General features: G+C 43.7%; 1 protein-coding gene across 2 annotated transcripts in view; it reads right to left on the bottom strand.

The window, feature by feature from the left end:
- Nucleotides 1-27052, bottom strand: part of CELF5 (CUGBP Elav-like family member 5) — a 193640-nt gene that overhangs the window by 90155 nt on the left and 76433 nt on the right. For both annotated transcript variants that reach the window (XM_069739376.1, XM_069739368.1), the window contains exon 2: nt 20081-20163. In XM_069739376.1, coding sequence (XP_069595477.1) covers nt 20081-20163 — 83 coding nt within the window. The remainder of the gene's footprint in view (nt 1-20080; nt 20164-27052) is intronic.

Here is a 27052-nt window from a genome sequence, read left to right on the forward strand (position 1 = left end):
TGAAAAGCAAACCCACACATGAATAGTCTCAGGATGCTTTACTGTTGGGAAGACACAGGGCTCATGGTAGGGCTCACCTTTTTTTTATCTGGGACTGATGATTGTCTAAAGGGGATTTCATCAGAGAGAAAAAACTTTACCCCAGTCCCCTGCAGGGCAATCCATGTCCTTCCTGCAAGATGTACCGTATATACTCGAGTATAAGCCAAGAATTTCAGCCCATTTTTTTAGGCTGAAATTGCCCCTCTCGGCTTATACTCGAGTCATTCCCAGGGGTCGGCAGGGAAGGGGGAGCGGCAGCTGTCTAATCATACTCACCTGCTCCTGGTGCGGTCCCTGCACGTCCTTGGTCCTCCGGGCACCGGCAGCTTCTTCCTGTATTGAGTGGTCACATGGTACTGCTCATTACAATAATGAATATGGACCCGACTCCACTCCCATAGGGGTGGAGCCGCATATTCATTACTGTAATGAGCGGTACCATGTGACCACTCTATACAGGAAGAAGCTGTCAGCGGCTGGAGAACCAGGGACGTGTTGTGTAGGGACTGCGCCAGGAGCAGGTGAGTATGACGGGGCAGTGCACGATATTCACCTGTCCCCCGTTCCACCATCGGCACCGCTCCGTCTTCCGCATCCTCTGCAGTGACGCTTAGGTCAGAGGGTGCGATGACGCAATTAGTGTGTGTGCCGCCCTCTGCCTGAACAGTCAGTGCAGAGGACACGGAAGACACAGCGGCGCCGACGGTAGGTCAATATAGCAAGCGCCGGGGGCCTGAGCGACGAAAGGTGAGTATGTGATTTTTTTTTTTTAATTGCAGCAACAGCATATGGGGCAAATGTCTGTATGGAGCATCTTATGGGGCCATGTGCAGCGTTATATGGGGCAAATATTTCTATGGAGCATCTTATGGGGCAATGTGCAGCATTACATGGGGCAAATATCTCTATGGAGCATCTTATGGGGCAATTTGCAGCATTATATGGGGCAAATATTTCTATGGCGCATCTTATGGGGCAATGTGCAGCATTATATGGGGCAAATATCTCTATGGAGCATCTTATGGGGCAATGTGCAGCGTTATATGGGGCAATTATTTCTATGGAGCATCTTATGGGGCAATGTGCAGCATTATATGGGGCAGTTATCGGTATGGAGCATCTTATGGTGCAGCATTATATGCGGCAAATATCTCTATGTAGCATCTTATGGGGCAATGTACAGCATTATATGGGACAAATATTTCTATGGAGCATCTTATGGGGCCATAATCAGCATTTGTGGAGCATTATACGGGGCAAATATGTCTATGGAGCATCTTATGGGGCCCATCATAAACTGTATGGAGCATCTTATGGGGCCCATCATGAACTGTATGGAGCATGATAAGGGGCGTATTTTGTATGGAGCATCTTATGGGGCCCATCATAAACTTTATGGAGCATTATATGGGGCTCCTGATTCAATATGGATATTCAAAAACACTTAACCTACTGATGTCTCAATTAATTTTACTTTTATTGGTATCTATTTTTATTTTTGACATTTACCGGTAGCTGCTGCATTTTCCACCCTAGGCTTATACTCGAGTCATTAAGTTTTCCCAGTTTTTTGTGGCAAAATTAGGGGTCTCAGCTTATACTCGGGTCGGCTAATACTCGGGTATATACTCTAATTGTGCCCTTTATGTATTTCTTTGAGAGAAGTAGCTTCTTTGCTGAAATCAGGCAAGCCTCCAAAAAGCCTTCGACTCTTTGTGTGTCTATCCTTTAAGATACAGTCCTGGCACTTGCTGGGCTTTCTTGGGCACCCTGTAGTCTTCTTCACAGCAATTGAAGTTCTTGATGATCCGATAAATTGTTGATTAATGGGCAATGTCCTTGCATGTAAAGCCCTTTTGATGGAAAGAAATGATGATGGCACATGTTTCCTTGGAGTAACCATGCTTCTCAGAAAAAGACAATGATTTCTAGCCCCAACCCCCTTTTAAAGCAAGCAATCTGCTCTTATAATTTAAGTCAGCATGACAGAGCGATAACAGAAGCCTTCTTCTCGTTAGCTCAGGAAAAAGGTTAAACAAGGACATCACAAAAATTATGTAAGCATGTCAGTTTGTGGTAGGGCTGAAATTCAATGGAAATGAGGGTTTTGTAATTAAGCTGATTTTCATGGCAAAGAATAACTTTTCAGTTTTTTGTAATTCAGTTGATTACTCTTCATAATAATCTAGAATTAAACGGAACATGTTTCCACAGAAAATGCGAATTACCTGAAAATAGTGAGTTAATTGCAGGAAAACAGATCTACAATGGTGCAAGGTACCCTTACTTAAAAGAGTTTTCCGTGACTATTTTATTGTTTTACTATTGCTAAAAACTGACAGACAGGTAGCTGCAATTTCTACCCGGCGATGGCTCAGAGCGATCCTGTACAGCTCCTGCAGGCGATTCTGCTGCGTAATGGCAACAGAGCTGCGGTTCCTCTTCCGGGATGCTCTGTTGACAGGGCTAGACTGCCGGAAACATGCTGATTGACAGCTTGCTTCCCACAGTTAGGCAGCGAGAATCAGGCTGTCAATGAGCATGATATCGTAGTCAGCAGAGGAAGAGAATCAGCTGCTCTGTCGATGTGACATTGGTGGAAGCCACAGTTCGTGACTGCTCCGAGACGGCAGAAATTGTCGCAGGTACAACCGGCAGGTAGTTAGCAACTACCTTGCTGTCCTGAATATACGTTTTCAGGCCCATAATAAAAAAAAATACTCCTGGATAACTGCTTTAAAGTGTTGCTAATGGGAGAAAAAAAAGTATTTTCTCCTGGGAGCCACGGCTTTCAGTCATGGCAGCGTGCACGGAGCGGTTACAGTCACCGCTCACTGTACTGTGAGAGGGGCCTTAAGCACGCCCCGACACGTTGATAGACAACTTGATCTGCACAGATACACTTGCACAACTGGCTACATACTGTGGTCCAAGGACAGGTCATCAACACTGAAGTCCTGTAAAGACTCAAGTCAGAATTTACCTTATTTTGCTTGGATATAAGGGATTTTATGAGACTTTGACCTTGATGGCCAACAATTCAGTTCTAGTTTCTAAAACCCACATTGAAGAGCTGAAAAAAGGGACCACAGTAATTAGTCAGAGCCACCACAAGATACACAGATATGGGGTCTGGTAACCAATAAAGAGAATGCAGGGCTCGCTGTGTGGTGAAACTCCTTTTGCCGGTGGATTAGTTATGGTGCTGGAACTCAAATACTCACCAATATCATATTGATGGCATAGCCATAAGTTAGGCAGGAGATATAACAGTTCTCGAAAACCTCTTTAAAGTTGGTTGCATTTCTAAAGGTCCTTTTACACTAGTTCATGTACGGCACTTAAAGGGAACATGTAACATGAAAAAACACAACCTCCAGCTATGGGGTCAATCTGCAGGTTAACAGCATTCTGAACCTGCCTGGCGCCCACACTTACTGTAGACCACCGCTGCTAGAAAGAAATTAACTTTTTTCATTCATTGACAGGGGCGGCGCCAGTGTGAGTTAAGTCACCACTCTGTGTACCCCAACAATAACTGCTAAGTCAGATGTTAGTTATTGCGGGGGAACAGTTGCAGCTGCTGCTCTGTATACACAGAATGGTGACTGAAATCACACTAGCACCGCCCCTGTCACTGAATGAAAAAGTTCATTTCCTCCTGGAAGCGGGGGTCTAAGTGTGGGCGTCAGGCAGGTTAAGAATGCTGTTAACCTGCAGATTGACCCCATAGCTGCAGGTTAATTGTGCTTTTTTATGTGACAAGTTCCTTTAGCAGCAACTTTTAATTGGTAAATTAAAGAAGCACTCCTCCCATCAAAGTTTTTATTCTCTTAATATTCTGCAATCATCATATTATATAGCACTGTGTACTTACAATTGCTCTCGTTGCTTTTCTACCCAGCTAATTCTTCTCTTTTCTCTGCTCTATATAGAAACAGGAAGTCTTTTTAACTTGCATTTATCATCCCTCTATTCAACGACCGACTCAGCTGCCTCACCCCTCCCTCTCTGCCTGGGACTTTTGCAGTGACCCTGGCAGGGACTTTTGCAGTGACTCATGAGTCATGCAGGGAAAATTGACCTCCTGTTTCTACACAGAGCTTAGAAAGATTCAGCTAGTCAGTTTTAATCACATGCTATCATAGACCTACTTGAAAATAGAAAAATTGACTGGGTTGAAAGGCAAAATGAGCAACTGAAAGTTGAAAGTACACAATGCTATATAATATCTATATTAACCCTTTCACTTCATGTGCCATACGGTGCAAGTCGGAAGTGAGTGCATGCAGAGGGCTTACGCCCTCAGCCATGATGAAGATCTTTTAGATCAAAACGCGTTGCTATTAGCAGGTTTCTGTCGCTGTTCACATTTCTTTTTGTGCAGGGATGATTTTTAAGGATATGGATCAATAAAGGACTTTTAATCGAAAAGGAGTTGGAACAATCTTCACATTTCATACGTCTTCAAGCTGCTGCTACGTCTGGGTCAGGACGGGTTCACGTGCTCCTGTGGTCTGTTGGTGAGCTGACTGGGCCTTTGGCCCCTGTATTTCTTTCTATTGATATATTGTTCAGCAGAGGCAATCGAAGTACTGCAGCTCCTAGTCTCCCATGGAGACTCTTGAAGCATGCAAAAAGTAAATAAAAAATGTTTTTTTACAAATATTTTTAAAAAATAATGAAAAAAATATCAAGGTTCAAATCACTCCCCTTTCACGCCATTCAAAATAAAACAATAATAAAAATCAAATATACACATATTTGGTATCACCGTGTTCAGAATTGGCCATCTATCAATATAAAAAAAGAATTAACCTGATCCCTAAACGGCGTAACAAGAAAAAAGTCAAAATGCCAGAATTACGTTTTTTTGGTCGCTGCAACACTGCATTAAAATGCAATAATGGGTGATCAAAAGAACGTATCTGCACCAAAATGGTATCATTAAAAACGTCAGCTCAGTATGCAAGAAATAAGCCCTCTCCCAACCCCAGATCACAAAAAATGAAGACCCTACGGCATCGGAAAATGGGGCTTTTTTTTTTTTTTTTTTAAACAAACTTTGGAATTTTTTTTCACCACTTAGATAAAGAAAACCTAGACATAAGGGCAGGTCAGTTTTAGCATTTAGTGAACATGGTAAAAAAAAACTCACAAAACTGTGGAATTGCACTTTTTTTGCAATTTCACCACACTTGGAATTTTTTTCCTGTTTTCCAGCACATGATATGTTAAAACTAATGGTGTTGTTGTCCCGCAAAAAACAAGCACTCACATGGCCATATTGACCAAAAAATAAAAAAGTTATGGCTCTGGGAAGAAGAGGAGCAAAAACGAAAACGCTAAAACTGAAATACTCCTGGTCGTTAAGGGCTTAACCCCTTCATGACCAGGGGATTTTTCGTTTTTCCGTGTTCGTTTTTCGTTCCCCTCCTTCCCAGAGCCATAACTTTTTTATTTTTCCGTCAATTTGGCCATGTGAGGGCTTATTTTTTGCGGGACGAGTTGTACTTTTGAACGACATCATTGGTTTTAGCATGTCGTGTACTAGAAAACGGGAAAAAAATTCCAAGTGCGGTGAAATTGCAAAAAAAGTGCAATCCCACATTGGTTTTTTGTTTGGCTTTTTTGCTAGGTTCACTAAATGCTAAAAATGACCTGCCATTATGATTCTCCAGGTCATTACGAGTTCATAGACACCAAACATGACTAGGTTATTTTTTATCTAAGTGGTGAAAAAAAATTCCAAACTTTGCTAAAAAAAAAAAAAAAAAAAAAAAAAATTGCGCCATTTTCCGATACTCGTAGCGTCTCCATTTTTCGTGATCTGGGGTCGGTTGAGGGCTTATTTTTTGCGTGCCGAGATGACGTTTTTAATGATAGCATTTCGGTGCAGATACGTTCTTTTGATCGCCCGTTATTGCATTTTAATGCAATGTCGCGGCGACCAAAAAAACGTAATTCTGGCGTTTCGAGTTTTTTTCCCGCTACGCTGTTTAGCGATCAGGTTAATACTTTTTTTTATTTGATAGATCGGGCAATTCTGAGCGCGGCGATACCAAATATGCGTAGATTTGATATTTTTTTTATTGATTTATTTTGATTGGGGCGAAAGGGGGGTGATTTAAACTTTTATGTTTTTTTTATTTTTTTCACATTTTTTTAAACTTTTTTTTTTAACTTTTGCCATGCTTCAATAGCCTCCATGGGAGGCTAGAAGCAGGGACAGCACGATCGGCTCTGCTACATAGCAGCGATCTGCTGATCGCTGCTATGTAGCAGAATTGCACGTGTGCTGTGAGCGCCGACCACAGGGTGGCGCTCACAGCGACGGGCAATCAGTAACCATAGAGGTCTCAAGGACCTCTATGGTTACAATGGAGACGCATCGCCGACCCCCGGACATGTGACGGGGGTCGGCGATGACGTCATTTCCGGCCGCCCGGCCGGAAGCGGTAGTTAAATGCCGCTGTCTGCGTTTGACAGCGGCATTTAACTAGTTAATAGGTGCGGGCAGATCGCGATTCTGCCCGCGCCTATTACGGGCACATGTCAGCTGTTCAAAACAGCTGACATGTCCCGGCTTTGGTGCGGGCTCACCGCGGAGCCCTGCATCAAAGCAGGGGAGCCGGCATCGGACGGTATAGTACGTCCGATGCCGGTAAGGGGTTAATATACTACCATACAATGTGTTCTGTTCAGTTGATACTGGTCAGATTGCTGGGTGGGGCTGGTGAAAACCCAGCAGTCATGTCATGGTACATATTGGTACCAATGACTAAGTTAGAGGGGGGTGGACGTTCCTTAAAAATGATTACGGTACATGGAACTAGGTGAGAAGCTGAAGGCCAGGACCTCCAAGGTGGTCTTTTCAGAAATACTGCCAGTGCCACGAGCGTCACTAGAAAGACAGTGGGAACTTAGGGAGATAAATAATTGGCTTAGAAATTGGTACAGGAAGAAAGGGTTTGGGTTCATGGAGAAAGGAGCCAACTTGTCTGTTAGCTACAAGCTCTACGGTAGGGACAGGCTGTACCTCAATGGGAATGATGCGGCTTTGCTTGAAGAAAAAATGGTCAGACGGATGTAAGAGCTTTTATACTAGGATCTAGGGGGAGGACGGGTAGTTGTGCAAATAAAGAGATAGATAATGTAGATAGAGAGAGACAGTAAGGGTACCGTCACACTATACGATTTACCTACGATCACGACCAGCGATATGACCTGGCCGTGATCGTAGGTAAATCGTAGTGTGGTCGCTGGGGAGCTGTCACACAGACAGCTCTCCAGCGACCAACGATGCCGAGGTCCCTGGGTAACCAGGGTAAACATCGGGTAACTAAGCGCAGGACCGCGCTTAGTTACCCGATGTTTACCCTGGTTACAAGCGTTAAACTAAAAAAAAACAAACAGCACATACTTACATTCTGGTGTCCGTCAAGTCCCTTGCAGTCTGCTTCCCGCACTCAGTGACTGCCGGCCGTAAAGTGAAAGTGAAAGCACAGCCGCTGTGCTCTGCTTTCACTTTACGGCCGGCAGTCACAGTGCGGGAAGCAGACGGCAAGGGACCTGACGGACACCAGAATGTAAGTATGTGCTGTTTGTTTTTTTTTAGTTTAACGCTTGTAACCAGGGTAAACATCGGGTAACTAAGCGCGGTCCTGCGCTTAGTTACCCGATGTTTACCCTGGTTACAAGCGAACGCATCGCTGGATCGCATCGCTAGATCGCTAGATCGGTGTCACACACACCGATCTAGCGATGACAGCGGGAGATCCAGCGATGAAAGAAAGTTCTAAACGATCTGCTACGACGTACGATTCTCAGCAGGATCCCTGATCGCTGCTGCGTGTCAGACACAGCGATATCGTAACGATATCGCTGGAACGTCACGAATCGTACCGTCGTAGCGATCGAAATGTTATAGTGTGACGGTACCCTAAGGGTGAATGAGCACTTGGGGGGGCTGCGATATGCAGGGAAACAGGGAGGTGCAGAGGAGTAATAAATGTGCTAAATGTCTGCTAGCAAATGCAAGAAGTCTTGCAGATTTTTATTTCGGACACAGATTACGATGCGGTGGGCATTACTGAAACCTGGCTTGACGAATGCCATGACTGGGTGACAACTGTAGAGGGTTACACTACATTAAAAAAAACAGGAAAGATAAAAAAAAGTGGAGGGGTGTTTATTTTTTGTAAAATCCAACTTAAGACCTGTGTTCAATAATGACATTGAGGGGAGCTGGGACAATGTAGAGTCAGTATGGGTAAATGTACATGGGGATGGCAATAATGGAAAGCTGCTGATTTGAGTTTGCTACAAGCCTCCTAATATAGCTGAAAAGAAAGAGGATGAAATGCTGCAACAAACTAAAAAGGCAGCAAATAATAATAGGGCCCTTATTATGGGGGGTTTTTAACTATCCAGACATTCATCAATGGGACAAAGAACCTTCTGGTTGTGCTAAAAGCTGCAAATTCTCATCCACAGTCCAGGACAATTACCTCTGTCAGCTGGTAGATGAACGAACCAGGGGAGAAAATCTGATCGATCCGATTCTGTCAAATAGACCAGAAAAAATTTCAGATCTACAGGTCAGGGAGAATTTGGGAAGCAGTGACCATAATATAGGAAGTGTCAATGTAATTTTCACTAAAACATTTCAAAAGGGGAAATGCAAAAACCTGGTTCTTTAGCAAATCTGATTTCAACAAATTAAGGGAAGTGCTTAATGGTGTAGACTGGGACCATGTCATGGTAACTGGGGAACATACCGTATATACTCGAGTATAAGCCGACCCGAGTATAAGCCGAGACCCCTAATTTTGCCAAAAAAAACTGGGAAAACTAAATGACTCGAGTATAAGCCTAGGGTGGGAAATGCAGCAGCTACTGGTAAATTTCAAAAGTAAAAATAGGTACCAATAAAAGTAAAATTAATTGAGACATCAGTAGTTTAAGTGTTTTTGAATATCCATATTGAATCAGGAGCCCCATTTAATGCTCCATAAAGTTTATGATGGGCCCCATAAAAATGCTCCATAGAGACATTTGCCCAATATAATGCTGCAAAAATGTTGATTATGGCCCCATAAGATGCTCCATAAAGATATTTGTCCCATACAGTGCTGCACAAACGTTGATTATGGCCTCATAAGATACTCCATACAGACACTTGCCCCATATAGTGCTGCACAAACGTTGATCATGGCCCCATACTGACACTTGCCATATATAGTGCTCCACAAACGTTAATTATGGCCCCATACAGACACTTGCCCCATATAGTGCTGCACAAACGTTATGGCCCCATACAGACACTTGCCCCATATAGTGCTGCACAAACGTTATGGCCCCTTAGATGCTCCATACTTGCCCCATTTGCTGTTGCTGCGATAAAAAAAAAAAATCACATACTCACCTCTCTGTCGCTCAGGCCCCCGGCACTTGCTATTTTCACCTGCTCCTCGTTCCGGCGTCGCTCCATCTTCAGCACTGATGTTCAGGCAGAGGGAGCGCACTAATCACGTCACCGCGCCCTCTGACCTGAGAGTCCCCGCAGAAGATGTTGAAGACGGAGCGGCGCCGGAACCGGGATGCAGGTGAATATCGTGCAGCGCTGCGCTCCCCATTATACTCACCTGCTCCTGGCGCTGTGCAGTCCCTGCAGCTTCTTCCTGTATTGAGCGGTCACCGTTACCGCTCATTACAGTAATGAATATGCGGCTCCACTTCTATGGGAGGTGGAGCCGCATATTCATTACTGTAATGAGTGGTACCATGTGACCGCTCAGTACAGGAAGAAGCTTGGGCGCCGGGAAGCAGGGACATGCAGTGACCACGCCAGGAGTAGGTGAGTATAATTAGACAGCCCCTGCTCCCCCTCCCGTGCCGACCCCTGGGTATGACTCGAGTATAAGCCGAGGGGGGGACTTTCAGCCCAAAAAAGTGGGCTGAAAATCTCGGCTTATACTCGAGTATATACGGTAAATGGGATATGTTTAAGGATTTACTACTAGAATCCTGTAGAAAACTTATACCCTCTGGAAATAAAATGTACAGGAATAAAAATAAATCATTATGGATAAATAAGACAGAACAAAGTTTAACAAGAAGAAAAACAAAGGGCATTCAAAATCCCGAAGGCCGAAAATACAGAAATAGTATTTCAGGAGTATAAAGAAAATATATATAAGAAATGTAAAAAAAGAAATAAAGTTAGCAAAGTTATCTACTGAAACACAGATTGTCAGTGACATTAAAATAAATCCCCCAAAAATGTATAAATACATCAATGCCAAAAAGAAGCAAATGGATGATATCAGCCCCTTAAAAAATGATAATAACAAGATAATTATAGAGGACAAAGAAAAGCTGAGATATTAAAGGGAACCTGTCACCCCCAAAATCGATGGTGAGGTAAGCTCACCGTCATCAGGGGCTTATCTACAGCATTCTGTAATGCTGTAGATAAGCCACCGATGTAACCTGAAAGAGGAGAAAAAGAGATTAGATTATACTCACCCAGGGGCGGTCCCGCTGCGGTCCGGTCAAATGGGTTTCTCAGGTCTGCTACGGCGCCTCCTATCTTCATTCCATGACGTCCTCTTCTGGTCTTCACGCTGCGGCTCCGGCGCAGGTGTACTTTGTCTGCCCTGTTGAGGGCAGAGCAAAGTACTGCAGTGCGCAGGCGCCGGGCCTCTCTGACCTTTCCGGCGCCTGCGCACTGCAGTACTTTGCTCTGCCATCAACAGGGCACAGTACGCCTGTGCCGGAGCCGCGGCGTGAAGACCAGAAGAGGACGTCATGGAATGAAGATGGGAGGCGCTGTTCCGGACCTGAGACACCCATCGCAGCGGGACCGCCCCTGGGTGAGTATAATCTAACGTATTTTTCTCCTATTTCAGGTAACATCGGTGGCTTATCTACAGCATTACAGAATGCTGTAGATAAGCCCCTGATGACGGTGAGCTTACCTCACCATCGATTTTGGGGGTGACAGGTTCCCTTTAAACAGGCACTTTTCATCTATGTTCACCAATGAACTGAGTGTTTCAGGGATCATTCAACAAGGCAAAATTCAAAGTTCACCACCTGATATAACTAGTATAACAGAAGAAGTACTCCTGCGTCTGAGCAAATTAAACATTCACACATTCCCCCGACCCAGATGGCATTCACATATACTCAGATACTGAGGGAACTGAGTTCAGTAATTAGACCGATGGATCTCATATTTTTAGACTCTCTTGTAACAGGGATGATACCACAGGATTGGAGGATGGCTAACGTGGTACCAATATTTAGGCAATGTAAGACGATGGATCCAGGCAATTACCGTCCACTAAGTCTGACATCAATAGTGTGTGAAGTTTTTGAGGGCATTATAAGAGGTGACCTGCAGAGATCTACTGCAGAGAATACTATAACAACTGACAACCAACATGGAATCATGAGGACTAAGTCATGTCTAACTAAATTGTTAGGTTTCTTTGAGGAGCAGGGCCGATGTTAGGATCAAGCAAACTAGGCATTTGCCTAGTGCCCCCACCCCACAGGGTTTCTCAGCCAGTAGCGTGCCGCTAATAGCGGCACACCATGCAGCCACTATGGGGCCCGTGGGGCCAATGTCATCCATAGCTCAGCCCTTCCCCCCGCATCTTGCATTTAACTGTTGGAAGCAATTATGGAGGAGAGCGCATCAGGTGCTGCTCCCTCTCCCATCATTCCTCCTCTGCGTCTCATGCATCGGGCATGATGAAATCACTTCTATCGCGCGCCATGCTGCAGCAGGCATACTTTATTAACAACTGTGGGGAGTGTATTATACTATTTTTACTATATGGAGACTGCATTATGCTACAGTATATGGGGAGTGCATTTTCTACTATATAATTGTCTAAGGGGTTCTTCCGTCTGTCTGTCCCGGATATTCATTGGTCGCGGCCTCTGTCTGTCACGGAAATCCAACTCGCTGATTGGTCGCAGCAAAACAGCTTTGACCAATCAGCGACGGCCACAGTCCGGCGCCAAAATGTCCGCTCCTTCCTCCCCGCAGTCAGTGCCCGCTCCATTATCCCCTCCAGTCAGCGCTCACACAGGGTTAATGGCAGCGCTAACGGACCGCGTTATGCCGCGGTGTAACGCACTCCATTAACGCTGCTATTAACCCTGTGTGACCAAATTTTTACTATGCAGCATCAATAGTAAAAAGATCTAATGTTAAAAATAATAAAAAAAATTTTAAAAAATCATTATATACTCACCTTACGCCGCCTTTCCCGCTCCTCGTGACGCTCCGCTGACCGCTCTATGAAAGCGGCAGGTTCCGGTGGCAAGGATGGTATGCGAGAAGGACCTGCCATGATGTCACGGTCATGTGACCGTGACGTCATCACAGGTCCTGCACCCATACCAACCCTGGGACCGGAAGCTGCCGCGTGCACCGCACACAGGGCCAGGATTTCAAGGGGCTTTCGGAGGGTGAGTATATGTTTATTTTTTATTTTAAGTCTGTATACTACGTGGCTCTGTGCTGTATACTCCGTTGCTGTGCAATATACTACGTGGCTGGGTAATATACTACGTGGCTGGGCAATATACTACGTGGCTGGGCAATATACTACGTGGCTGGGCAATATACTACGTGGCTGGGCAATATACTACGTGGCTGGGCAATATACTACGTGGCTGGGCAATATACTACGAGGCTGGGCAATATACTACGTGGCTGGGCAATATACTACGTGACTGGGCAATATACTACGTGGACATGCATATTCTAGAATACCCGATGCGTTAGAATCGGGCCACCATCTAGTACTACATAAATGACTATGGGGCGCATAATACTATGGGGAGTGCCTCTTAACCTCTTTATTAATGACATTGTGGATGGTATCTTTGCTGACGACACCAAAATATGTAGGATACTACAATCTGACCTTGACCTTAAAATATGGCAAAACGATCTAGATAAGATGACTGAATGGGCAAACAGTTGGTAAATGAGATTTAATGTAGATAAATGTAGAGTAAAGTTACCGTCACACATAACGATATCGTTGCTTTTTGTGACGTAGCAACGATATCGTTAACGAAATCGTTATGCGTGACAGCGACCAACGATCAGGCCCCTGCTGGGAGATCGTTGGTCGCTGGGGAAAGTCCAGAACTTTATTTCGTCGCTGGATCTCCCGCAGACATTGCTGAATCGGCGTGTGTGACGCTGATTCAGCGATGTCTTCACTGGTAACCAGGGTAAACATCGGGTTACTAAGTGCAGGGCCGCGCTTAGTAACCCGATGTTTACCCTGGTTACCATTGTAAATGTAAAAAAAACAAAACACTACATACTTACATTCCGGTGTCTGTCCCCTCGCCGTCGGCTTCCCACACTGACTGTGAGCGCCGGCCGGCCGTAAAGCACAGCAGTGACGTTACCGCTCTGCTTTACGGGCAGCCGGCGCTCACAGTCAGTGCAGGAAGCACAGCGCCGGGGGACAGACACCGGAATGTAAGTATGTAGTGTTTGGTTTTTTTTACATTTACACTGGTAACCAGGGTAAACATCGGGTTACTAAGCGCGGCCCTGCGCTTAGTAACCCGATGTTTACCCTGGTTACCCGGGGACCTCGCATAATTGGTCGCTGGAGAGCTGTCTGTGTGACAGCTCTCCAGCGACCACACAGCGACGCTGCAGCGATCGGCATCTTTGTCTAGATCGCTGCAGCGTCGCTAAATGTGACGGTACCTTAATGCATCCAGGACGGAGTAATCTTATTGCTGCATATACATTAAATGGGACCATACTCAGGACTACAGATCAGGAGAAGGACTTGGTATTCTGGTTACCAGTAAGCTAAGCAGCAGTACTCAATGTCAAGCAGCAGATGCAAAAGCAAACAAGATTTTAGGGTGTATAAAAAGGGAGAGAAAATCCTGCAATCCCAACATATTGTTACCTCTTTATAAATCACTTGTGAGCAGTGCTTTGGAGTTGGAGTCGGTGTCCCTTTTGGTGGAGTCAGATTTGGAGTTGGTATAAAATGGACCAACTCGACTCCTAAAATATACATTATATTGGGTGCAGTCACACAATGCAGCATGTGCTGTACATGTTCTCATAATAATTTGTGAAATTTATGAAATGTCCTATAAATGTCTGTTCTGTTCCTGATCAAAGTATCTCGGCTTTTAGGTGAGATGAATCTGTGCTGCACTTTATGCTCAGTAGTGAGGCAGGACTGTGGTGTCTGAGTCGGAGTTGAAGTCAGGAAAATTGAGAAGTTGGAGTTGGAGGTTTGGCTTACCGAATCCATGGCCCTGCTTGTGAGGCCACATCTAAAATATAAGATCCAGTTTTCGGCTCCACATTTTAAAAAGTACATTCAGAAATTAGAGCCAATTCAAAGACGGGCAACTAGATTATTGCAAGGCATGGATGGCCTCTCATATGGTGAGAGGTTGGAAAAGTTGAGCTTGTTTAGCTTAGAAAAAAAAACACCTCAGAGGGCATCTCATTTATATGTATAAATATATCAGTGGTCAGTAGAAAGGACTGGTACATGACTTATTCTTTCCAAAGATCATACTAGGACCAGGGGGCACTCATTACAGGTGGAAGAAAGGCGATAGCGGCAGCTAAATAGGAAAGGGTTCTTTACAGTTAGAGCAGTCAGACTGTGGAAGAAAGGGCTGGATGATTTCCTCACTACACATAACATTGCGAGTTATAGATAATTTAGTGCTAACATGTACAGTTGGGGGAGAAAGGTTGAACTTGATGGACCTAGGCCTTTTTCCAACCCACGTAACTATATAACAGAAAATTTATGGCTCTTGGAAGAAAAGGAGGAAAAAACAAAAAAGGAAATTGGAGTCGTCGTGAAGGGAATAAGAGAATAACACATTTTATGGGAGTGCTTCTTTAACTGTTTGTTTATAAAGGCAGACTGCACTCCCAATGTGCAGTGAATGACCTGCAATAGATGGCTCAGAGCACCTAGGCTGCCATTCTTCTTGCCAGCACAAGTCATGTTTACACAGGATGATGAGTTGCCAATAATGATTTTCAATCCTGTTTAAAAATCTTTTCACCCGACGAACGAGCATTTGGCTGGTTTATCAGGTGATCGATAGCCTGTTTACACTGCATAAATATAGTGAAATGGGTGCTTCCAGGAATAATTTTCAGTCTAAATGCACCTTAAAGCTTGATGCTTTTCAAATCTTTTCATTTCTTCATTTAAAGGGAACATGTCATGTGAAAAAACGATATTAACCTGCAGACAGACATGGGGTTTATCTGCAGGATAACAGCGTTCAGAAACTGCATGGCCATTGCACTGAGAGCTCCGCGGCCCTGAGGAAATGAACTTTTTTCAAGCTTTCAGTCATAGCGGCACAGCTTCAGTCATCGTGATCGGCGGCTGTAACCATACCCCCGGCACTTACTGACAGCCTGTGTAGTGGAGAGCCAGCTGTCAGTCAGTGCTGGGGCATGGTTTCAGCTGCTGCTCACTATACACTGAGCGGTGACTGAAGCCGCGCCTCTATGACTGAAAGCACAAGGCTGCAAGGAGGAATAAAGTTCATTTCCTCCCAGTAGTGGGGCTCTCAGTGCAACACAACTTCTGAATACTATTGACCTGCAAATTAATCTCATATCTGCAGGTTAATATCGTTTTTTTCACAAGGCAGGTTCCCTTTAAGGCTAAGTTCACACATCAGGTTTTTTGTTTCAGGCACAATCCGGCAAGTTTTGAAAAAAACGGATCCGGTTTTTTTTTTTTACACCGGATCCGGTTTTTTTCTCATAGAGTTGTATTAGCGCCGTATTGCGCCTGAATGCCAGACGTTTCATCCGTTTTTTTCCGGATCCGTCCAAATAGTCGTTTCCGGCAGACGGAGAAAACGTCCAGAGGAACGTCGGGTCCGTGTGAAAAATAATTAGCATGTGCAGGGCTGGCCATATATAGGGAACAGACTAGTGCATATACAGTGGGGCAAAAAAGTATTTAGTCAGTCAGCAATAGTGCAAGTTCCACCACTTAAAAAGATGAGAGGCATCTGTAATTTACATCATAGGTAGACCTCAACTATGGGAGACAAACAGAGAAAAAAAAATCCAGAAAATCACATTGTCTGTTTTTTTAACATTTTACTTGCATATTATGGTGGAAAATAAGTATTTGGCCAGAAACAAACAATCAAGATTTCTGGCTCTCACAGACCTGTAACTTCTTCTTTAAGAGTCTCCTCTTTCCTCCACTCATTACCTGTAGTAATGGCACCTGTTTAAACTTGTTATCAGTATAAAAAGACACCTGTGCACACCCTCAAACAGTCTGACTCCAAACTCCACTATGGTGAAGACCAAAGAGCTGTCAAAGGACACCAGAAACAAAATTGTAGCCCTGCACCAGGCTGGGAAGACTGAATCTGCAATAGCCAACCAGCTTGGAGTGAAGAAATCAACAGTGGGAGCAATAATTAGAAAATGGAAGACATACAAGACCACTGATAATCTCCCTCGATCTGGGGCTCCACGCAAAATCCCACCCCGTGGGGTCAGAATGATCACAAGAACGGTGAGCAAAAATCCCAGAACCACGCGGGGGGACCTAGTGAATGAACTGCAGAGAGCTGGGACCAATGTAACAAGGCCTACCATAAGTAACACACTACGCCACCATGGACTCAGATCCTGCAGTGCCAGACGTGTCCCACTGCTTAAGCCAGTACATGTCCGGGCCCGTCTGAAGTTTGCTAGAGAGCATTTGGATGATCCAGAGGAGTTTTGGGAGAATGTCCTATGGTCTGATGAAACCAAACTGGAACTGTTTGGTAGAAACACAACTTGTCGTGTTTGGAGGAAAAAGAATACTGAGTTGCATCCATCAAACACCATACCTACTGTAAAGCATGGTGGTGGAAACATCATGCTTTGGGGCTGTTTCTCTGCAAAGGGGCCAGGACGACTGATCCGGGTACATGAAAGAATGAATGGGGCCATGTATCGTGAGATTTTGAGTGCAAACCTCCTTCCATCAGCAAGGGCATTGAAGATGAAACGTGGCTGGGTCTTTCAACATGACAATGATCCAAAGCACACCGCCAGGGCAACGAAGGAGTGGCTTCGTAAGAAGCATTTCAAGGTCCTGGAGTGGCCTAGCCAGTCTCCAGATCTCAACCCTATAGAAAACCTTTGGAGGGAGTTGAAAGTCCGTGTTGCCAAGCGAAAAGCCAAAAACATCACTGCTCTAGAGGAGATCTGCATGGAGGAATGGGCCAACATACCAACAACAGTGTGTGGCAACCTTGTGAAGACTTACAGAAAACGTTTGACCTCTGTCATTGCCAACAAAGGATATATTACAAAGTATTGAGATGAAATTTTGTTTCTGACCAAATACTTATTTTCCACCATAATATGCAAATAAAATGTTAAAAAAACAGACGATGTGATTTTCTGGATTTTTTTTTCTCAGTTTGTCTCCCATAGTTGAGGTCTACCTATGATGTAAATTACAGACGCCTCTCATCTTTTTAAGTGGTGGAACTTGCACTATTGCTGACTGACTAAATACTTTTTTGCCCCACTGTATATAGTATGTGGCTCCTGCACCTGTTCACCATATGCTGATAGCACTGCAGATCCAAGGTTTCTAATGGCCATCTAAAGGGAGCCTAACTCTGATAATTTGGCTAAAGGATACATAATACTGGGGGTTAGCAGTTAAACTTGCTATTGTAATAAATGATAAAGTATATATATTGTTGTATAAACTTTCATTCCACATCCCATCTAGGATCTTTAGGGTTCACTGGCAGCTTCTCGCATGTATGAAGACATGGTTACATGATGGAAGGTGAACACTCCTGTTGAGTGATGCCATTTATTTGTTGTTTGTTTCATTGTTTTTTAATTGCTTTTATTCTTGTCTTTTCCTAATATTTATTTGAGATCCCAGAATAAATGGGATTTTCAATATACTTCGATCAAAGCAAAAGTACAAGCGAATATACGAAATATTATAATATATCTTATCTGATAATTCTCCTTCCTTCCCCACTTTGAACCACTTTTTTCTCTACCCCATCTCCTGAACTCACTATCCACTCTGAAAAACAGCTCAACTCCATCTTGCTCAAGAGCAGATTGACTGCCAGTGTCATGTCGCACCTCTTCTTATATTATATACAGAATTGGGGCGGGGGTAATGGTGAGGAGCAGAGTTAGAGAATGGGCAGAGGGACACAGAAAGATTGTGCGGCTCTCTCCAACAAGTATCTTACCTCATTGAGGAGCTGGATTCACATACTCAATGCTCAATACTGCTGCGGATCTCTCTAACAAGTTTCTTACCTCATCCAGGAGCTGGATTCACTTATACAATGCTCAATACTGCTGTATAATGTCCTCTATGCTGCTGCTTCTCTCTGTGTGTTAACTAAGGATTGAAGAGCAGGAATCCCCCTCTGTGTTGTGTATGGGAGACATTAAAGCAGCTAGACTCCTCTCAAGAGCTTACAGTCAATTGCAAATGAGAGGAAAAGCCTACAGAGGCAAACATAATAATAATAATAATCTTTATTTTTATATAGCGCTAACATATTCCGCAGCGCTTTACATTTTTTCACACATTCTCATCACTGTCCCCGATGGGGCTCACAATCTAAATTAACATTTGTGAAACTGTAGAATACAAATCACAGTGGTGTATTTGTCATGCACATACCCAAAACAGCTTATTCTGAAAAATTATTCGACAGTGTAGTTACCATTTAAAATGATAATCTTTGTTCCTGGAACTCATGACATATATTGTAGATTTAGTAGAGAAACTGTACTTTAGTTGTCATAAAGCATTAAGAGAGAATTCAATCAGCGCAAAAGCCCAATAATTATGATTCAAGTTACATGCCTTTTACGTCTTATTTATTTGGCCAAGTTATCAGAGTCTAAACCTACAGGCAACAAGTATCTGTGCTCCCTGACAACACTTCCACTTCTTTTCCCTGTGCCCAGCAAGCTAAGTACGGTACTACTATAAAGGCATAGCGAACAATCAAATGTCTCCTTTCTTAATTATTCTAATAAAAAATGAATCTGATGGGCTTCCACTATTCAGATGGGGTCCTACTAATGTCCTTAGCATCCTCTGATCTACTGTAGTATATATTATATACTAGAAATATAATATATACTGTCACATTTCTAGACACAAAAATGCACTTTAAGTATGTATTTTCTTGTAGTTGTTCGATACCGCATAGAAAAATACTGTACTCAAGTCAATATCATTTTGCATATTTCAACCCTGGCATATTACTTCCGTATATGTGGCTAATTCATTTGCAATGTAATTTAATCTATCATGTGTAGAAAAGACACATATACTGGCATACTGCCAATTGCTTGTTGTTGTTTTTTTTTTTGCTTATTATTAATTGTATTAGCTACACAACCACATAAAGGTTATGATATGCCTAATGGAAAAGAAGAACCATAGCTTTTTTTCAGCATCTAAATTAAATGGAACACATTCAAGGCTTGATTTATGAGATTTTTGTGTCCCTATAGACCTCATAAACAGTTACGGAATCCACATCAATGATGTTATCAAACTTAATATAGAATAACATTTTATATCTATTCATTATAATATTATCCACCAATCCCAGTGGGAAACGTTCATTATTCCAAAAATCCTTGCGCAATGTGTTCATAATATTTTCCCCTGGAACTAGAAGACTCAGTGCAGATCCCAGCATATATCACTTTCTTCTTATGACATGCTCTGCTGAGCACCTTAATGTTTATAAAATGTTCTGTTCACATGAAACCTTTGATTGATAGCCCATCATTCTATAGATTCCTACAGCAACACACAATCATTATGTAAATGATTCAGGAGGCCACCATACAGTTGAATGTAATTTAAACCCATTCTGTCTTCTCTGAATTCTGTCACTGACATTGACCCTAAACCTCAAACCATGATCAGTCTATGCAATTTTTACTCACCCCAGGAAGAGTCTTCTGCTCGTGCAGGGCCGTTTGTGCTTTTATGGCTGAGTCTCTGGCACAGTATGTGAGGAAGGCACAGCCTGAGGAATGGAATGAGAGAGAGACATATATTATTTCATTTACAGTCTAATATGTACATGTTAACATACAAACAAGTAGTGGTTCACTCTGCAAAATATATTATTCTAAAGAGTGTGTCCACAACCCATTGTCAATAGCCATATTCCCCCTTTAAGGTGGCTATCGAACATATAGTTGATGGAAGGTATGTATCACAGAGGTGGTTGTCCTTTGTGATATAAACATGGATTAAAGCTCTAGTGCACATAGTACTAAGAAGCTTGTTTTGTGCATCTCGGCTAGGTTTTACAGGGTAATATGGAGTCTTTTTGTTTGACACATGGTCTGTGTGTGCTGGTAAGAAGGCCTCCTATGTGTTATCTCCAGACTAATGCTATGTGCACACGTAGACTGGTCCACTGCGGATTTTTCCGCAGCGGATTTGATAAACCCGCAGGGCAAAAACACTGCGTTTTCCCTGCGGATTTATCGTGGATTTACCGCGGTTTTTGTGCGGATTCCACTGCGGTTTTCTATTATGGAGCAGGTGTAAAACCACTGCAGATTCCGCAGAAAGAATTTACATGCTGTGGAATGTAAACCGCAGCAAAATCCGCATCGTGTGCACAGAGCCTAAGTGGTATACCGGATACTATCCAGCTTATGTCTCCTGGACTGTTTCTAAAGAGAGTTTGTTACGAACTGTTTACTTTGTTTTGTCTGCGCTGAAAGCCCTTTGTTTTCCTTTGCTTGTGGCATGGTTTATGAAGCACCAATAAACCAACATGGACATTTAAATGGAAACGTTTCCTGTGTCACCTCACCACACACCCAAGTGAGTAGCATTACGACAATTTTTGTTACAAGTGCGGGCAGCGTTACCAGGGAACACGTGTGACTGTTACCAAGTCCTCGGTGAAGGTGGCCATAAACCAGCAAACAACATCAGACAGCATGGAGGACCTATTTAAACACCTGCTGCAAGCCCAGATGCAACAGTAGCAACAACAACAACACCAGCTGACACAACAGGAGAAGAATAAGCTGCTTATAAAACTGATCCAGCAACAGCAGTATTAGCATAATCAACAGCAGCAGCAGTTTGATTTACTCGCAGAGGTCGTTCATGGCATGGCAACAGATCCGACTCCAAGGTCAGCAGATGATTTTTCCATTCGGAAGGTGGGAGGGAAAGCCCTGCAGAAAATAACTGAGGGTGAGGATATAGAGGCCTTTTTGACCATTTTTGAATGGGTTACCGAGACGGAGAAACTCCCGCCAGAGCAATGGGCAGAAGTGCTGCATCATACTTAACGCTTAAGCTCCAGAAGGCCTTCTATGACATAGTCTTACAAAATGCCATGGAACATATAAAGCTGAAATTTTGGCGCGCTTTAGGGTGACAATGACTGTCAGGAAACAACAGGTCCACCAATGGGCGCATCACCAAGACAAACCCTCTCGCTTCCAAATGTTTGAACTACTGCACCTGGTACAAAAATGGTTGCAGCCATAGTCCTCTATGCCTGGGCAGATGGTAGAGCGAGCGGTAATGACCAGTTTGGGCACTCCCTTCCAAGCTAAATACAGACTTGGATTGCCCAAGGTGAATCCCTGAAGCGCCAATGACCTGGTTGGATTGGTTGAAAGGTATCAGGGGGTTGAGGGTTTCTTTTGGATGCAACCCTCCCTATACTTGGGGCCCCAAGAGGGCAGAGGCCCAAAAAGGGGTGGGGAGTCCAAGGTCAAAAGGGGTAGAGAAGGTTATGCTGAAGGTCTAAGCTGGCAATATTATATGCTGGAAATGTCACGGCCAAGACCATATAGCTGTCCCCTGACCTCCAAACAAATGGATTGCAGCCTGGGTTACATAGTAACATAGTAACATAGTTAGTAAGGCCGAAAAAAGACATTTGTCCATCCAGTTCAGCCTATATTCCATCATAATAAATCCCCAGATCTACGTCCTTCTACAGAACCTAATAATTGTATGATACAATATTGTTCTGCTCTCTTGAACCCCTCGACTGAGTTCGCCATCACCACCTCCTCAGGCAAGCAATTCCAGATTCTCACTGCCCTAACAGTAAAGAATCCTCTTCTATGTTGGTGGAAAAACCTTCTCTCCTCCAGACGCAAAGAATGCCCCCTTGTGCCCGTCACCTTCCTTGGTATAAACAGATCCTCAGCGAGATATTTGTATTGTCCCCTTATATACTCATACATGGTTATTAGATCGCCCCTCAGTCGTCTTTTTTCTAGACTAAATAATCCTAATTTCGCTAATCTATCTGGGTATTGTAGTTCTCCCATCCCCTTTATTAATTTTGTTGCCCTCCTTTGTACTCTCTCTAGTTCCATTATATCCTTCCTGAGCACCGGTGCCCAAAACTGGACACCAGTTGCCAGTGTTCATACTATAAATATCGGGCCTGCACTGTGAGCTGTCTACCCAGCAAGGGGCCACAAGCTTTGTAAAGGTGAATGATTTTCAAGTGACTGGACTGCTAGACTCAGGGAGTTTGGTGACCCTCGGGAGGGTTCCACTTTCTCTCTAGCTGATCAATGGGAAAAAAGTTGTCATCGCTGCATTCACAGGGGTGCTAAAAACTATCCATTGGCCGGAGTGAATACTGAAATGGCCCAAGGTGCTGAGTCCCAAAAGGTCAGCGTGTTCCAGGACTTATTGCACCCCATTATCATAGGCCGGGACTTTTGTTTCTTTTGGGACTTGTGGAGAAGAGGGACAGGGTTCGGTTGCTCGGATAAGAGACGGATTGCCCCTAAAGATGTGTCACCACACCCAGAGTCTGATGGGTTTCCCTTCTGTGTCCTTGTGGGGGATGAAGAGGTAGTATCGTGTGAGACTGACATTCCTGAGTTAGGGGTGACCTTCTAAAATTTTGGGTCCCCCCAAAATAGGGAACTAACTCTAAAAGAGGCATTCAATAATGTAACGTCATAAATGGTATAGCGCAGGAGCTGCATGATGACACCAGGTTTACCCTATTTTATGTTGAGTGGGTAATTATTACATAGTTATTAAGGTTGAAGGAAGACTATAAGTCCATCTAGTTTAACCCATAGCCTAACCTAACATGCCCTAACATGTTGATCCAGAGGAAGGCAAAAAAAAACCAGGTGGCAAAGAGTAAGCTCCACATTGGGGAAAAAAATTCCTTCCCGACTCCACACACGGCAATCAGACTAGTTCCCTGGATCAACGCCCTATTAAGGAATCTAATATATATACATATAACCTGTAACATTATACTTTTCAAGAAAGGCATCCAGTCCCTTCTTAAATTTAAGTAATAATGAATCACTCATTACAACATCATACGGCAGAGAGTTCCATAATCTCACTGCTCTTACAGAAAAGAATCCGCATCTGTTATTATTTTCCTAAACCTTCTTTCTTCCAGACGTAGAGGATGCCCCCCTGTCCCCGTCTCAGGTCTATGATTAAAAAGATCATCAGAAAGGTTTTTGTACTGTCCCCTCATATATTTATATATTAAAATAAGATCACCCCTTAGTCTTCGTTTTTCCAAACTAAATAGCCCCAAGTGTAATAACCTTTCTTGGTATTGTAGACCCCCCTAGTCCTCTAATAACCTTGGTCGCTCTTCTCTGCACCTGCTCCAGTTCAGCTATGTCTTTTTTATACACTGGAGATCAGAACTATACGCAGTATTCTAACTGTGGTCGAACTAGTGACTTGTATAGAGGTAAAATTATGTTCTCCTCATGAGCATCTATGCCTCTTTTAATGCATCCCATTATTTTTTTGACTTTGGAGCAGCTGCCTGACACTGGCCACTGAATATGAGTTTGTCATCCACCCATACTCCCAGGTCTTTTTCACTGACTGTTTTGCCCAGAGTTTTAGAATTAAGCACACAGTTATACATCTTATTACTTCTACCCAAGTGCATGACCTTACATTTATCCCCATTAAAGCTCATTTGCCATTTGTCAGCCCAAGCTTCTAGTTTACATAAATCATCCTGTAATATAAAATTGTCCTCCTCTGTATTGATTACCCTGCAGAGTTTAGTGTCATCTGCAAATATTGAAATTCTGCTCTGTATGTCCCCTACAAGGTCATTAATAAATATGTTAAAACAAAGAGGGCCCAATACTGACCCCTGTGGTACCCCACTGCTAACCGCGACCCAGTCCAAATGTGCTCCATTAATAACCACCCTTTGTTTCCTATCCCTGAGCCAGCTCTCAACCCACTTACACATATTTTCCTCTATCCCCATTATTCTCATTTTATGTATCAACCTTTTGTGTGGCACCATATCGAAAGCTTTTGAAAAGTCCATATACACTACATCCACTGGGTTCCCTTGGTCCAATCCGGAACTTACCTCTTCATAGAAACTGATCAAATTAGTCTGACATGAACGGTCCCTAGTAAACCCGTGCTGATACTGGGTCATGAGGTTATTCCTCTTCAGATACTCCAGTATAGCGTCCCTTAGAATGCCCTCCAGGATTTTACCCACAGTAGAGGTTAAGCTTACTGGCCTACAATTTCCGAGTTCAGTTTATGTCCCCTTTTTGAATATTGGCACCACATTTGCTATACGAAAGTCCTGTGGTACAGACCCTGTTATTATGAAGTCTTTAAAGGTTAAAAATAATGGTCTGTCAATGACTGTACTTAATTCCTGCAGTACTCGGGGGTGTATCCCATCCGGGCCCGGAGATTTGTCAATTTTAGTGATTTTTAGACACCGCCGCACTTCCTGCTGGGTTAAGCAGGTGACATTTAATGGGGGATTTTTGTTATCACTGATCATATTGTCTGCCATGTGATTTTCTTGTATAAATACTGATGAAAAAAAGTCATTTAGCATATTGGCTTTTTTATCATCCTCATCCACCAATTCACCCAGACTATTTTTAAGGGGGCCAACACTATTATTTTTTAGTTTCTTACTATTTACGTAGTTAAAGAATATTTTGGGATTATTTTTACTCTCTCCAAAAGTGGCCAAGACTACTTTCAAAGAAACAAGTGAGAGCAAACTTTGCTGATGGTGCACCCGACTGACCTCCTTAAGTGGATGCAATCAGCTACGGCCAAATGGTCTGCAGAGGCGGAGACAGCATTGAACTGAACGTAGCTCTGTGTAATCAGCCGTTCCAGTTCTGGTTGCCCCCAACTTTAAGAAGAAATTCATACTCCAGACAGATGCCTCAGAAGTCGGTTTAGGAGCAGTCCTTTCTCTGGAGATACACGGTGAGGAGCACCCCACCTGCGTAGGAAGAGGTGATTGTACTCTGTAATGTAAACCTTGAGTATTGCTCTAGTGCACATAGTACTAAGAGGCTTGTTTTTTGCATCTGGACCAGATTTTACGGGCAACACGAGAGACGAGCCTGTCTCCTGCCCTCATATTCCACCCCTCGGTGAGGTTCACAGGGTAAAATAGAGTCTGTTTGTTTGACACTTGGTTGTGTGTGGAGGTATGAAGGTCTCTTGTGTTATCTCCAGACTGAGCCACATACTGGACACTATCTAGCCTGTGTCCTGGACTGTCTCTAATTAAAGTGTTCTGTTTACTTTATTTTGCCTCCAATGAAGACCATTTGTTTTCCTTTGTTTGTGGCATGATTTATGACGCACCAATAAACTAGCAAGAACATTAAATGGAAACTGTGGAAACTGTTCCTGTGTCACCTCACCAAGCACCCAAGTGAGGAGAATTCCCACACCCTGTATAAAATAAAAGCAACCTATTCTCACCTTTGGTGCCAGTGCCATTCCAGCGATGATGATGACACCTGCTGTCCTGGAGCTCCTGTGATGTTGTTATGCTATGTGATCCCTGTAGCCAATCAACAGCCGCTTTACTCTCACTTCCTTTGGAAAACACTGACACCCAGAAGAAGTAAGAGGTGCTGATGCTCTCTTACCTCCTCTGATTGTCAGGTACGTCTCAAGGAGGTGCTTGTGAAGCGGACTCCCAGGAGACTCAGCGCCTACGTCTCTGTAATGGCGCCCGGAGGTAAGTATAGGCTGTTTCTATTTTATTTGGGATAATGGGGTAATATAGCAACTAAGTAAGCGTTGTCTGAGCAGTGGACAATCCAATCGGTACAAAGAAAGCATATAGGCCATGATTTTCTACCAAACCAATATAATAAATATATATATCTATATATAGATATATATATATATATATATATCCACTATATAATTGCCTAAGGGTCACTTCCGTCTGTCCTTCTGTCTGTCACGGTTATTCATTCGCTGATTGGTCTCGCCAGCTGCCTGTCATGGCTTTTGCGACCAATCAGCGACAGGCATAGTCCAGAAGAAAATGGCCGCTCCTTACTCCCCGCAGTCAGTGCCTGTCACCCGCATACTCCCCTCCGATCACCGCTAACACAGGGTTAATGCTGGTGGTAACGGACCGCGTTATGCCGCGGGTAACGCACTCCATTACCGCCGCTATTAACCCTGTGTGTCCCCAACTTTTTACTATTGACGATGCCTATGCGGCATGTAATGTTAAAAATAATAATAAAAAAAAACAAACCTGCTATACTCACCCTCTGTTGCCGCTCGCTCCGGCCGCCATCTTCCGTTGCAGGTTCCGGTGGCAAAGATGGTATGGGAGAAGGACCTGCCATGACGTCACGGTCATGTGACCGCGACGTCATCACAGGCCCTGCGCGCCTGCGCGAGAGGGACCTGCCATGACGTCGCGGTCATGTGACCGCGACGTCATCACAGGTCCTGCGCTCATACTAACCCTGGAACCGGAAGCTGTCGTGGACTACAAGGGGCCCTCGGAAAGGTGAGTAAATGTTTATTTTTTATTTTTTAACCTGTGACAAACCTGGCTGGGCAATATACTACGTAGCTGGGCAATATACTACGTAGCT

This window comes from Ranitomeya imitator, chromosome 1 (assembly GCF_032444005.1).
Source record: "Ranitomeya imitator isolate aRanImi1 chromosome 1, aRanImi1.pri, whole genome shotgun sequence".
NCBI classification, from domain to species: Eukaryota; Metazoa; Chordata; class Amphibia; order Anura; family Dendrobatidae; genus Ranitomeya; species Ranitomeya imitator.